At 45.2% G+C, this 14,546-nt stretch overlaps 1 protein-coding gene across 3 annotated transcripts in view; it reads right to left on the bottom strand.

Annotated features, from left to right (window-relative positions):
- The window catches only part of SLC4A8 (solute carrier family 4 member 8), an 80,228-nt gene extending 69,485 nt beyond the window's left edge, over positions 1-10,743 (bottom strand). The window contains exon 1 of one of the 3 annotated variants that reach the window (XM_045462986.1): positions 10,534-10,743. In XM_045462986.1, the coding sequence (XP_045318942.1) occupies positions 10,534-10,578 (45 nt within the window). In that variant the 5' untranslated portion in view covers positions 10,579-10,743. The remainder of the gene's footprint in view (positions 1-10,533) is intronic. The other 2 variants (XM_045462989.1, XM_045462983.1) reach the window with 2 other exon arrangements.
- Between the last annotated feature and the right edge of the window lie 3,803 nt (positions 10,744-14,546).

Genomic DNA, 14,546 nt, shown 5'->3' with positions numbered 1-14,546 from the left:
CACAGACCACTAGGGAGTCAACTTAAAGAGATCCCTTGCCTTTTAGGATAATTTGAGCATCAGTAAGAGTAGTAACTGCAACGGATTGAATAGATCAGATATGTTAAAATCTATGAGTTCACAATGTCACTTTAAAAATTAATTGGTGGGGCGCCTGGGTGGCTCAGTTGGTTGAGCGTCAGACTTTGGCTCAGGTCATGATCTCACAGTCCGTGGGTTCGAGCCCTGCGTCAGGCTGTGTGCTGACAGCTCAGAGCCTGGAGCCTGCTTCAGATTCTGTGTCTCCCTCTCTCTCTCTGACTGTTCCCCGCTCATGCTCTGTCTCTCTCTGTCTCAAAAATGGATAAACGTTAAAAAATACATAAAAAAAATTAATTGGTCACCATTGGAGAAGAATGCTAACAAACCAACCCATTATTTTCAAAACTGTTAAAAATGTATCCTAGCTTTCCTATATAAATTGTGCCATAGAGTAGTACCATAGAAGAGATGAGAGAAGTTTCCTATTATAGAAAAGAATAAACGAAAAAGGAATGTTAGAATTAGGACATCACCATTTCTCAATCCCTAATGGATTGCATTGATTTTCAACAGCCACTAACATCACAAGGAGAGACAACCAGATATTATATGCCTTCTAATGGGAGACTATATCACCACCCATTAGGTAATCTTAACAAATAAATTGTCCCTGAATCTGATCAAGCCTCTAAATCGAAATACCAATTCACTGAAAATACAGTGAAACAGAGTTCCACAGAAAAACACCAGCATGAGAATACAATCAGCAAAATTATAAAGCTATAGAACAAATCCTCTCCCTCCTCCTACCCCTGTTTTAAAACAAACAATTACAAGAAGAGAAAGACAGAGACAGAGAAAGAAAGTAAACCAGTAGTTTAAAAGAGATTGGTTTAAAAACCAATCTCAATGTGCAGACTTTATTTGAATCCTGATTCAAACAAATAATTTTTTAGCTATTTTTTAAATGATTTTTTTGAGACAATTGCCAATTTGAATATTGACGAGATCTTTTATGATAGTAAAGAAATTGCTTTTTTTTCTTTAGGTGATACTATGCTTATTTTTTAAAGAATTTATATCTTTTTTTTTGTGGAAGTGTTGAATTGCTATATTGTACACCTGAAACTAACTGTACGGAAATTAAAATAATTTTAAAAATTTAATTGAAAAAATAACTCTTATCTTTGAGTGATACGTAAATATTTACTGAATACTAAATATTTCAATAAAACTGTAAGATTACAGATATGTAAAATAATATATTAACTTAGAAATATTAATTTTTCACATTTTATAATTAGTTAAAATTATTAAAAAACCTTCTAATACATCTTTAACATCAATGTCTTCCCCACCACCATAGGCACTTTGGGTCAATTTTCCAAAACTTGTCAGTTTCACTTCTATCTAAGCTCTAAAAACTCTCATGTAAAGATCTTTCTAAGGAATAACTTTTAGGTGGATAAACTTGCCTTTATTTTAGATTTGTCCTTTGTTTATCTAGCTTACCTTTTAGATCATGGATTTCTTGATGGTACCAGCCACAATTTGCCATCTTTATATTCTTAGAGCCCAATAACAGTAGCTTACCACTGTAAGTAGTTTGCACGCTTGTAAGTTCCAGAAGTGGGGGTGCTGTCCCTATGTCCACCACTATGTACCTAGCAGCTAGTATAATGTCTGGTATGTGGTAAGTATCTAAAAATTGTGATGAGGGGCGCCTGGGTGGCTCAGTCGGTTGAGCGGCTGACTTCAGCTCAGGTTGTGATCTCGCAGTGCGTGAGTTCAAGCCCCGCGTCGGGCTCTGTGCTGACAGTTCGGAGCCTGGAGCCTGTTTCAGATTCTGTGTCTCCCTCTCTCAGACCCTCCCCCGTTCATGCTCTGTCTCTCTCTGTCTCAAAAATAAATAAACGTTAAAAAAATAAATAAATAAATAAAATAAAAGTTGTGATGAATAAATACTAGTTTTCTGAACTCTTTATCTATCATATGATCATATATTTTCCCATAAAACTTCATATATATGAATAATTTTTCATATTGGCTTCCCCGCAGGTTTGTAATATCCAAAGGACAGGGACGAATTGGTTACAATGCTTAGCACTGTCCACAGATACGTGGCATTACATAGAACACAGCAGGAATCTAGAGGAAGGAGGGGAGGGTGGCATAATTGATTTTATGACTCTAAGAACTATAAAAGCAAAATATGGAGAGCAAGGTCAATCACCTGAAATTTTCAGGTTGAAAAATCGACTTGTTTCCGTAATTTAGATTGGTTAACCACAGCCTACATTCGCTGAATAATTGTTCATCCACTTTCTTTGTCTTGCCAAAGAAAACAGAGCCACTGTCAAACACCATTAGCCAAAGCATTTGAAATGTCAGGCTTGAATGTGAATGTGTGGACCTCATTTGGATCCTGGTTCAAGTAAACCAACTTATTTGAAAAACTAAAAGGCACTCTTAAATTATTTTTTTTTATCTTTTATTTTTTAACGTTTATTTATTTTTGAGAGACAGAGAGAGACAGAGATAGAGTGTGTGTGGGGTGGGGGAGGGACAGAGAGAGAGGAAGACACAGAATCTGAAGCAGGCTCCAGGCTCTGAGCTGTCAGCACAGAGCCCAACACAGGGCTCAAACCCACGAACCGCAAGATCATGCCTGAGCCGAAGTCAGATGCTTAACTGACCGAGCCACCCAGGCACCCCTGGCACTCATAAATTTAAACAACTACATGGACATTTGATTGTATTAAGGAGTTAACTGTTAATTAAAAAAAATAATAACAATATTGTGACATGGTAGTGATATCATAAAAAGAAAGTCCTTAATCTTTAGTGATACATACTAAAGGTTTTTTTTAAGCTTATTTATTTTGAGAGAGAGAGAGCAAACATGGGAGGGGCAGAGAGAGAGGGAGAGAGAGAATCCCAAGCAGGCTCCATGCTGTCAGCACAGAGCCTGTTGCAGGGCTCTATCCCATGAACCATGAGATCATGACCTGAGTCGAAACCAAGAGTCAGACACTTACCCGACTGAGCCACCCACGCGCCCCATACTGAAGTTTTTACTGATGAAATAATATGATGTCTGGGATTTGGAGAGTGTGTGGGGACGTAATGAAACAACATAGGTGTGTGTTCATTGCTGAAGCCAGGTCATGGGTACATAGCAAGTCACTTTTACAAGTCTTTCTACTTCGTTGTCTGCTTGAAATGTTCCATAAATTTCAAGTACTGTGTATACAAAGTTTGTTTAAAATCATTAAAAAAAGTAAAGAATATCAAGTCTCACTGGTCTGTGCTTGTTACAGATTCCTCACCAGTTGGCTATTATGTCCTCTGATACCACCATTATTTATGGCAGAGAGGATTTCTTGTCCATAGATTTCCAGGGTTCCCATGAATGAACTTCAGAGGATTATGTGTGAGTGTACATTTTTCTTAAGAGGGTCCATAGCATTCACCAGATTCTCAGGGAAGCTTGTGACTCAGAAAAGATTAAAATCATGAGAACCACGTTATATAAGTGTGGGAGAAAAAGGAAAGAAGGGAGGAGGGAAAGGAGAGTGAACTAGAGAAAAGGCAATGTTTCTAAGTCTCCTCTTTTCTGTCCTTCCTCCTAGCTCACTGACAATGACCCACTATGTAAATGTGAATTGATTTGGGTGCCTACCTCAAGGACTAGATAAGATAAAAAGAACTAAGGGGGTTAAATACACATTAAAACATTGAAATTTCAAGGCACATCTTGTTATGAGCCTTGAAAAATGAATGAACTATACCTGAGTAGCAGACCAGATTCTTACTTACAGTTAATGGACAAATTAAAAGGCAGGGTCAGGGCTGAGTCTTACATAATGGCTCCAGCTCCTGGAAGCAGCCTCGGAGGCTGCAGGGGAGGGGGAAGATGGCAGGCAGTGGAGTCCATTTGGAGCCCTCTCCCTGACTCGTGCCCCCTGCAGCGCCACTCCGGACCTGTGGGGTGGTGGACCTGCCCAACTCAACTGCCCCTCCATGCCTGCAGTCAGTCTCAGACTTTTCACTTCCAGAGACCCCTGTCATCTTTTTCCTAAAGATCTGATGTTTTCAGACATGGTGTATGACATCCTTCCACCCCTCCACCCTCCCATCCTTACCCCCAACAAAAAAGAGTCAAGCAATTATTGAGTTCTGACACATTTAACCATTTTTAAAACAGCAAATACAGAAGTGACTTCCAGGGTTTCTGATCAACAAATTGAGTTGACACAGTGAGTATCAGGAACAAATATTTATTGAGCACTTCCTATACGCCTAGCATTGTGCCTTACATATGTATATTACCCCACTTAATCCTCACAACAGTCTTAAAATCAAGGCTAAGTAAGATCACACAAGAGGTAAGTGGGATGGGAGGAACTCAAACTCAAGCCTCTCTGTATTCTTACAATTAACATTACACGCTATTATTGCCAAAAGCAAAGAACCCTGTCATTTCAGAGAGCTCAAGTCACCCAATCATGCATTCATGTCCACAGTTCAAGATCTACATTATTGCCATCTTAAACCCATAGTGTGCCAGAACCTTGTACTTCAAACTTGTACTTTGCCCTTTTACTGACCAGACTTCCAAGAGTTCTCCATCTCATTTCCTTTCTCTTTAGCCAGCAAAGTCTCTGAATTCTGGTCCCTTAGACACCCTGTCAGTGAATCTGGCCCACAGATGCCCATGAATTTGACTTCCTCGCTGAATTCAGACTGTTATAGCGAGGGGGAAAAAAAAAAAAAAAGGTTCCACAAGGACTCGTGCAGCTGTTCCGGACCTCCTCTCAGTGGCCATGAGCTCCTAAATACCCATGAACTTCCTATTCTGACTCTTCAGCAACCTGCTAGGGCCTCAAATTTCAAAGTAGCTATGGTTTCTAAGTGATTCTTTTATTGAGCCCCACCTAGAGTAACTCCTGTTCTGTATTAAGATTGCTAGTTAGTACATTGTGGTAGGCAGAATAATGGCCCCCCAGTTAAGGTTACTGACGGAAGTAATGTTGCTAATCAGATGAACTTAAAATAAGGAGATTATCCTGGATTATCTGGTGGGCTCTATGCAATCACAAGAATCCCTAAAGAGCTGGGGGGGGGGGGGGGGGGGGAGAGCGGCGGCAGAAGACTTGAGTCAGAGAAAGAGATGTGATACCAAAAGTAGGGTTTGAGACACCCTATGCTGGCGGCTTGGAGTGGAGGAAAGGAACTAGAAGCCAAGGAAACAAGGTAGCCTTTAAAAGCTGAAGAAATCAAGGAAACAGATTCTTCCTCAGAGCCTCCAGAAAGAAACACAGCCTTGCCAACACTTCGATTTTAGCCCAGTGAGAGCTGCATTGGACTTGTGAAGTAGAGAACTGAAAGATAATCAATTTGTGTTGTTTTAAGCCACTAAATTTGTGGTAATTTGCTATGGCAGCAATAGAAACTAATACACACATTAGGGTTCCCTAACTACCAAGACCAGAGTAAACTTATTACTTACTACCTTACAGGGAACAACCAACCTCCCCATTATCTAAGATTTGTTGCTGTAACCTGGCAGCAGATCTAGAATAAACACAGTTGCTTTCTGTGTCCTAATGATTACTAACTACTATGGCAGTCTTGACTGAGAGCCCCGGCTACCCTGCCAAGGCAAACTATGAACTAAGGCAATTATCCACAAATTTTGAAGGAAGTAAATTTGCAGCCTGCATTGTCCCCCAGACTACCTCAGTTCTCTGTTTGTCAGGACCGCCCAACCCTCCCCTACCGAAGCTCCCCAGCAGAGCTGGGAAAGCCAGGTACAGAGAATGTTCGGTTTTCCCCACTCCCTCCTAGGAAAGGAACACCTCCCATCGGTCGGGAGGGGGCGGGGCCATACGGATTTGTACACTGCAATGTAGTGAGAGGCGAAACCACTATGGCTGATGTTTTTATTCAACAACATTCAGCAGGTGTTGACTGGGCTCCGACACGTGCCAGTCATTGGGCGCTAGCATTCAGTCTCTGTCACGAACTCTTGGCTTAGAGGAGTTTTTTCAGGTCTACCATAAGGTACGGAATGTGACTGTCTTCTCATCGGCCACCCTTCCCAATCATCACCCATTTCCCAGGGCTCGCTATGCTGAAGATTTCTGCAAAGCTTTCCATTCTGAGCAGGCCTGATTCACATAAAAACCTTGGTGAATACCCAAACTCACTTGCTCCCCCCTCCGTCACTTACACCGTCCCTGAACCTCCCTGCGGTTCCCAGAACCACTTGGCTGGAGTGCTGATGGTTCCAACCACTCTGGCCTTCTCCTCCAGTTCTTTCTGTGCAGTTCTGAAAGTGCTGATCAGGAGGACTCAGAAGATACAAGATGTCCTCAGTTGCAGTCCAAACTAGGGGCTCTCCCTAGAGCTTTCTGCTTTTTTTTTTTTTTTTAACGTTTATTTATTATTGAGAGACAGACAGATATAGAGCATGAGCATGGGAGGCACAGAGAGAGGAGGAGACACAGAATCTGAAGCAGGCTCCGGGCTCCGAGCTGTCAGCACAGAGCCTGACGCAGGGCTTGAACTCACAAACTGTGAGACCATGACCTGAGCTGAAGTCAGACGCTCAACTGACTGAGCCACTCAGGCACTCCTGCCAGCCTTCTTCCTCCCTTACTACCTAACCCCTTTAAGAGTTCACTGACTCCTAAAATTTCGATAACCACCTCCAGAGATCCCATCAAAATTCAGAAAGGCAGGCCTTCATTAACTCATCCTAAATTACAGCCTCCTAGCTGGCCTCCCTCAGTGCAGTCTCTTCCCACTCCAATGTAACCTTTGTATACCTTGCCACATATATCTTCCCAAACAGTTATTAAGTGCTCGCTGCAAGCCAGGCATTGGTGTAGGTGTCAAAGACCAAGCTACAGTAATGCAGAGTGATTAAAGGCACATACTTTGGAGACAGTAATAGCCCTTGGTGGGTGCTGTGAGCAGAGAAGACTGAGTGATGAACTCTGAGAGTGATAAAGAGCCAGACCCTGAAAGCTAAATGGGATATTCTAGGCGAAGAGGAGGGGAAGGATTTCCCAGCTAGAACACCTGAGTAAAGGCACAGCCGCACACAAGGGACAGCTTTTGTGTAAGCAAGCATGGGCACCTGATGTTCCGTGCTAACCCCAAGACCGCGAGCTCCTGAAGGAGAAGCACATTGACTTTGGATACAGGAAAGGCATTCATTCACTCATGCAACTGAGCGCCTATCTTATACCAGGAACTGTGCTATACGGCAAGATTTTCCGCCTAGTCCTTGCCCCCGTCAAGCTTCTCTCCAAAACAGAAAATATAGAAATCAAACAAGAACATGTCAGATAAGTCATAAGTGCTATTAAGAACATAAAACAGGATCATATGAAAGACAGTGACTGTGGGGGTCAGGGAAAGCCGCTCTGAGGAGGTAATATTAGAATTAAGTCCCATAGGGGCGCCTGGGTGGCGCAGTCGGTTAAGCGTCCGACTTCAGCCAGGTCGTGAGTTCTTGCGGTCCGTGAGTTCGAGCCCCGCGTCAGGCTCTGGGCTGATAGCTCAGAGCCTGGAGCCTGTTTCTGATTCTGTGTCTCCCTCTCTCTCTGCCCCTCCCCCGTTCATGCTCTGTCTCTCTCTGTCCCAAAAATAAATAAACGTTGAAAAAAAAAAATTAAAAAAAAAAAAAAAAAGAATTAAGTCCCATAAAACCCTGGATAGAATCATGTCCTAGGCAGAGAAAACAACAAGAGCAGAAGTCCTAAAGTATGAAGGAGCTTGCCATACTGAAGAAACGGAAAGAAAGCCAGTGCAGGGGTGCATGGTGAGAGAATGGGGGAGAGGCAGTCAGAAAGGGTAGACAAGTCCCTGAGCACATTAAAGTTTGGTAGGCCATGATAAGGAGACTGGATTTTACTCTAAAATGCACTGGGGAGCCACTGAAGGGTTTCAAGATGGGATCAGGCATGGTTTGTGTTTTTGAAAGCTCTCTCTGGCTGCCATGTGGAAAGTGGACTATAGAAGGGCAAGAGAAAAAGCACAGGGAAGTGTAGGAGGCTAGTGCAATAGTCCAAACCAGAAAAAACAGCCTAGACTTGTGATATTTAGATGTGATGCCTAGAATCTCTTTACAGAAAGTTGCACAATCCCCTCTCTTTGCAAGGTCCATTCCGCCCACCCCACCCCCCACAGCCTAGTTGGCACATAGGAGGCTTCATTGGCAATTTTCAATCGGTTGACTTTTTGTCCCCCAAATCACCCCTACTTCCTTTCCCCCTCCTGTCCTCCTTTCTTTTCCTCCCTATATCTCAAGTATCCATTTGCCCATCACCTGACCCAGCCTTCATGAGGTCCTACTGTTCCTACTCTATTCCTTTTTGTCTCCTCACCCCACTGATCATGAAAGTTACGTGAACTAGATGTAAAGGAGATAATTATTTTCTATGCGACCCCAGAAGCACTCAGGAATTATCAATTTCACAAAGCACTAACAGAAGCTTGTGGGTTATTATGATCTCGACAATACGACTGGTACACATTCTGCATGTTAAGCACACTGTCTCCTCACACTCTTTCCAGCCTATTCTATTCTCCCCACTGCAGCCAGAGAAATCTTTCAACAGGAAAATCTGATCATGATTTCATTGGCGCTTGCTCTCTCACCCCTCCCCACTCACTCTATGCACTTGCTCGAGCGTTCTCTCTCTCTCTCTCTCTCTCTCTCGCTCTCGCTCTCGCTCTCGCTTTCTCCTTCCCCTCCCTGCTTAAACCCCTTCAGTGGCTTCCCCTCGCTGCTTAAATAAATACCAACTTTCTCAGGACGGGCTATAATGGCTCTGTGTTTTGACCCCAGAGTATATCTCACACCATTCCCCTCATTGCTCTGTGGCTCCAGCCACGCTGACCTTCTTTCAGGCCCTCTAACTAGATGTGTTCCCTTTCTGCTATTCTCTTTGTTTCCAAGGTCCTTTGATCTCCCTCTTCCCTCAGTTGATACTTATTCTTTAGATCTCTAATTTTCTTCCTTAGCAAAATCTTCTCTCATCTGAGACCAAGGCTGGAAACACTGAGAGACTGCCTCTCTGTCTTTGAAAACACTTATCACAGTTCATAATAATACACTTGTGTGGTTATTTGATTTAAACATGGTTATTTCTCCCCACCTTCCAAGACAGGAAGCTCCAAGGGGACAAGAACATTGCATAGTTTTGCTCATCACTGTACCCCACCACATAGATTGAGTACGCTTTTAGGCCTTAGGGGGAATCAGATATGGAAAGATTTTCCAAAATTTTAGATGTGGTTCCTTTTTTGATGGAGCAAGCAAAGAGGGAATCATGGATCGTCTAGAGGCAAACTAGTACCAGGAAGAAGAGGAGAGAGTCCATGCCTGATGCCTTTTTTGCTACAAACTCAGAATGTTTCCCCTGCCTCCTTACAGAAACCATCCCTGACATCAACATGGCACTTGTTTCCAAGACTTACCATCCTTCCTAAGAAGGCCCATCATCATCGCCACAACCCCCCCCCCACTTCAGACTTGCCCCCCCCCCTTCAATCTCTCTTTCCAGAGCAGTAACAACCACCTGACGGTACAGGAAAGGGGGGAGTGAGAATTCAGTGAACTACCACTCTCTTACTGGTTGTCACACAATAGACATTTGACAAATAGCACCTCATTCAGTCCTCAAAACAACACTGTGAAAGCAAAGCAGGTATTCTCATTCGCATTTTACTAGATGGAGATACTGAGGTTCAAGGAGGCAAGTGACTTACTCAAGGTCACAAAGCCAGTGCAAGGCAGATGTAGGATTTGAGCCTGCAGTCTCTGACACCTAGCCCGATGATTTTCCTTACAGTTGCCACCCCAACAGTTGAGCTGTGGCTTACTTAAGCCTGGTTTCCTCATTCCCTTAAATAAACACCTGTTCCTGACCTCTCAACACTTCCCCAGCCCATTCCCCCTTCCCTTGCCAGAAGTTGTCAGCTGTCTGCCCAATGGGATGGCGAGACTCATAAAGCTGGCCACACTAATGGGGTCTGGCCCCAGCCTCCAGCCTTTCCAGCTCTTTCTCTGAGCCGCTGAGGAACCAGAAGTCTCCAGAAACAACACAAAGAGGAGACCTGCCCCACCGGAGCGAGGTCCCTGGCCACCCTTTCTCCCACGTTCCAACAGGACGCCGCCAGGCCAGAAGCCAGCCTCTCTCCCAAGAGGGAGTACCCGAGGAGAACAGAGGTCACCGCCCGCCGCCGTCAGGGTTCCTCTGCCGGCCTCGCAAGGGATGCGGCAGTGATCCGCCGGCTCCCAGGTTCGGCCCAAGGTCACCCTCTGGCAGCCCCGGCCCGATCCCCAAACGCCCGGAGCGCCCCCTGGTGTCCCGGGCCGGCCTCCCCTCGCCCTCAGGGAGTGGCCTGCGGAGCCCGGCTCGGGGGCAGAGGCAGGAGGGTGGGCAGAGGATGAGGAGGCTGAGCCCCGGGGAGGGGCGGGAGGCGGGGCCCTACCTGATAGCTGAGGACGCCGTCCGGCTCGTTACTCCCGGCCGGCATGGCGGAACCCAGCTAGGTCTCGCCCGCGGGCTCCAGGCCGAGCGTCAGCAGCCCGCGCGCTCCGCTCGGCTCTGAGCCGATCGCCCGAGCCGCGACCCCTACCCCGGAGCCAACGGTCAACCATCAACCGCCGCCGCCTCCATTGCCACCGGCCCGCGAGGCCTCGCCGCAGCCAATCAGCGTGCGGCCTGTGCGGCCAATCAGCGCGCGGAGCACGGGAGGACGCTGTCCGGCGGTACCCTGGGCTACCGCGAGGAGGAGGAGGAGGGAGGGAGCCCGGGGAGGCTACCGCTCCCGGCCCGGTTGCCTTGGAAACCGCCTCCCTCCCTTCAGGGGCCTCTAGGCTTAAAGGTCCTTCCAACCGCTTGCTAGAAATCGAAAATCTCATGCTTCCGTTTGCGGCTGCACCTGACCCTTGAAAACGGAGAAAGTTTCTAATTCTGATGTTATTCCTTAGGTAAGGGTTCTTAAATTCTGGGGAAGCATCCCTTGGAATTGAAGAAGGAAGTAACTGACGATGAGGGGAAAGGCCCTTCTCAAATTACTTGTCAATCTCTGAACTAGTGGCCAGATAGACGAAAGAGCATTAAAGAGAAGCGGGCAGGCAGTGATCCGACCCCCCTCCACAGACTCCGTACGACCTAGGTCTTCTCCGTGGGTCTTAGGTTGGCAAGGAAAAAAGCACAGAGTTGAGCTCAGGCTGATGGTTGAAATAATTCCACAAAAACGCTTCCAACTTTTCCGAGAAATGATGTAAGACAAATTATGATTTAACAACAGAACTACTGATCTAAGGCAAGGTTAGAAAACCGTAAGTAATGCATTCAATTTGATTTGGGCTCGAAAGAAAAGAGGCTGGCTATAATCCGACCAACCCTCTGTCCCCAAGAGGAGGAAAGGAGTCTCTGCTTTACACGCACTATAACATCAGACTGTAGGTGAATCCATATTATCAGAGAGGAGGAAAAAAGGTTGCAAATAATCCTTAGCCCCGAAAGAAACTCCATCTGGAGAACATAGTCGGGTCCATGTTAAAGTTTCAACCCCTGCATACCACACCTTGCATTGGCCCTAAAATTTGAAACAAGGTTGTGCTTCAGTGTCCCTGGGGCAGAACCATATCTCTGATCTCCTGTATAAGCCCCTGGTCCTGTTTCTGAGCCTTAGCATTCATTGCCACAGTTTCTATCTCTTCACTAATCCTGTCTTGAATTTGGAATTCACCCCCCTCCCCGCCCATTTTTGCCCATCAAAATCTTTTTTTTTTAAACATTTATTTATTTTTGAGACAGAGAGAGACAAAGCACGAACAGGGGAGGGTCAGAGAGAGAGGGAGACACAGAATCTGAAACAGGCTCCAGGCTCTGAGCTGTCAGCACAGAGCCCAACGCGGGGCTCGAACTCACAGACCGCAAGATCATGACCTAAGCTGAAGTCGGCCGCTTTACCGACTGAGCCACCCAGGTGCCCCTAGCTCATCAAAATCTTAACCATCCTTCAAAGTCAATCTCAAAGGCCACCTCTTCCAAGAAACCTTTCTTTATCCCACTCTCTCCAACACTTCTTAGAGATGTCATCTCTCCCTTCTGTGAATCCTCATAGCATTCCATACATTTATTCTATCAGTTACCATGCTGTGGTTAAGTACTTTATTTTTTAATTTATTTTTGAGAGAGAGAGACAGAGACAGAGTGTGAGTGAGGGAGGGGCACAGAGAGAGGGGAGACACAGAATCTGAAGCTGGCTCCAGGCTCTGAGCTGTCAGTACAGAGCCTGATGCGGGGCTCAAACCCACCAACCGTGAGATCATGACCTGAGCTGAAGTTGGACGCTTAACCGACTGAGCCACCCAGGTGCCCCTAGTTAAGTACTTTAGTATATGTTGACTTTAACTTACAATAATATTGTAAGTATTTTGAAGATAGTAATTATTTTTTATGTCCTTCTATACTCCACGGAGTCTCAAAGAAGGCTAGACATACAGAAAGTAGTTAACAAATATACGTGCTTTTAATTCAATTGAAAATATTTTGAATGCCTGCTATTTACAAGCCCAAATGGCACCAAAGATGCAGACAAATTTAAAATATAATACTATCTCAAAAAGACTTACAATCTAATCAGGGAAACAGAAGACATGTGAACATAATGACAAGATAATAAGACATAAAATAAGAGTGATAGGAGTGAGGCGCCTGGGTGGTTCAGTCAGTTCAGCAACTGACTTCAGCTCAGGTCATGATCTCAAAGTTTGTGAGTTCGAGCTCCGCATCGGGCTCCGTGCTGGCAGCTGGGAGCCTGGAGCCTGTTTCGGATTCTGTGTCTCCCTCTTTCTCTGCCCCTCCCCTGCTCATGCTCTGTCTCTCAAAAATAAATGTTAAAAATTTTTTCACAAAAATAAGAGTGATAGGAGTAATGTCGACAACAAAGGTTATAACAGTCAGAAGAGAAAATGATCGGGGCGCCTGGGTGGCTCAGTCGGTTAAGCGTCTGACTTCAGCTCAGGTCATGATCTCGTGGTCCGTGAGTTCAAGACCAACGTCAGGCTCTGTGCTGACTGCTCAGAGCTTGGAGCCTGTTTCAGATTCTGTGTCTCCCTCTTTCTCTGACCCTCCCCCGTTCATGCTCTGTCTCTCTCTGTCTCAAAAATAAATAAACGTTAAAAAAAATTTTTTTTAATAAAAAAAAAGAAAAGAAAATGATCTTTATGACTTGGGACACTTCAGGAACATGACACAGAGGACATGGGTTACAGCTAAATCTGCAAATAATTGAGCCAAGGTAAGGAGAGCAAGCATCTCAGCTACTGGGCAAAGGCTTAATAACAGGAATGTACGTGGCCCATTCAGAGTAGCCATGATTTGAGCCAAAGCAAAAAGTTATAAAGAGTAGTAGTGAAGTACCAATTGTGGTTAAAAAATAAATTAATAATAATAATAATAAATAAAACCTATGGCCAAATTATGGAGAACTAGCTAATTAATTCAGACTTTATTTTTCTCATATGATAGCAACTAAGACACTGCTAAAGGTTTTGGAACGTGCTTCCGTGTACCAGGCCCCAGGCTTTGTGGTATACATGCATCATGTTATGTAATAGTTACAATATCTCCATTATTTCTCCGTTTCATTGGTAAGAAAACTGGGGCTTAGAGAAGTTCAGCAGCTTTCTTAAGCCCGGGCAGGTGTGAAGCTGGGCTTTGGTCATTTATTAATTCAAAATACATTTACCGAGAACCTGTGTATTCAGGCCTGTGTTACACGGCAGAGAAAGAATAAGAAAACAGGGTCATGCCCTCTTGAGCCTTAGGATCTAGTGGGGAGACAGTAAGCAAGTAAACAAACAGTAATCACAGACTATGAGGGCTGCTAGGAACTCAATAGCAAGGCTATGTGATAGATGGTAATTGGCAAGGGGGGGTAGGATGAGCTCCTCTGAGGACGTGAGTCAGGGATGAGCCTGTCTGACTCTGGAGTTCTTGGCCACTACACAACACGGCTGGGATCCGCCACAGGGGCAAGGTGGGTTGCAGGGGAAAACCTGGGGCAGGAGGTCAGATGGAAGGACTCTGGCAACATGGTAATTGAGGAGGGGCCAAGAACGGTGTTCAAAGGGAAGATGTGCCCTCAAATTGCCCACTCCCCAGAAATACGGCTCCCAGCCATGGGAGTGGGCATGAGTGCGTAGAGTAGGGAGAGGCCTAAGGAGGTAGACCATTCCTGGGAGCTCTGGTGGGTCTATTTTCTTGCAGTTCAAATGTGGAAAAAGTCAGAGCCTCTGGCCCTTGACTCCAAGGTCAAGAGCCCCATCTTCTGGTCTATTGTGCAAATTACAAAAGGAATTAGGCCACAGAACCTGCCTCTGAGGCTGCCTGAGGCAGCCACTATCTGAGGCGCTGCAGAAGACAGGCTCTCCCCTAGCAGCACTATTTTGGTCTCTCCTTCCCAGAGGAGGCTGGCTCACTTGG

The sequence above is a fragment of the Leopardus geoffroyi genome, chromosome B4 (genome assembly GCF_018350155.1).
Source record: "Leopardus geoffroyi isolate Oge1 chromosome B4, O.geoffroyi_Oge1_pat1.0, whole genome shotgun sequence".
NCBI classification, from domain to species: domain Eukaryota; kingdom Metazoa; phylum Chordata; class Mammalia; order Carnivora; family Felidae; genus Leopardus; species Leopardus geoffroyi.
Note: the sequence above shows the minus strand (reverse complement) of the source record. Positions and strands in the feature narration are given on the sequence as shown.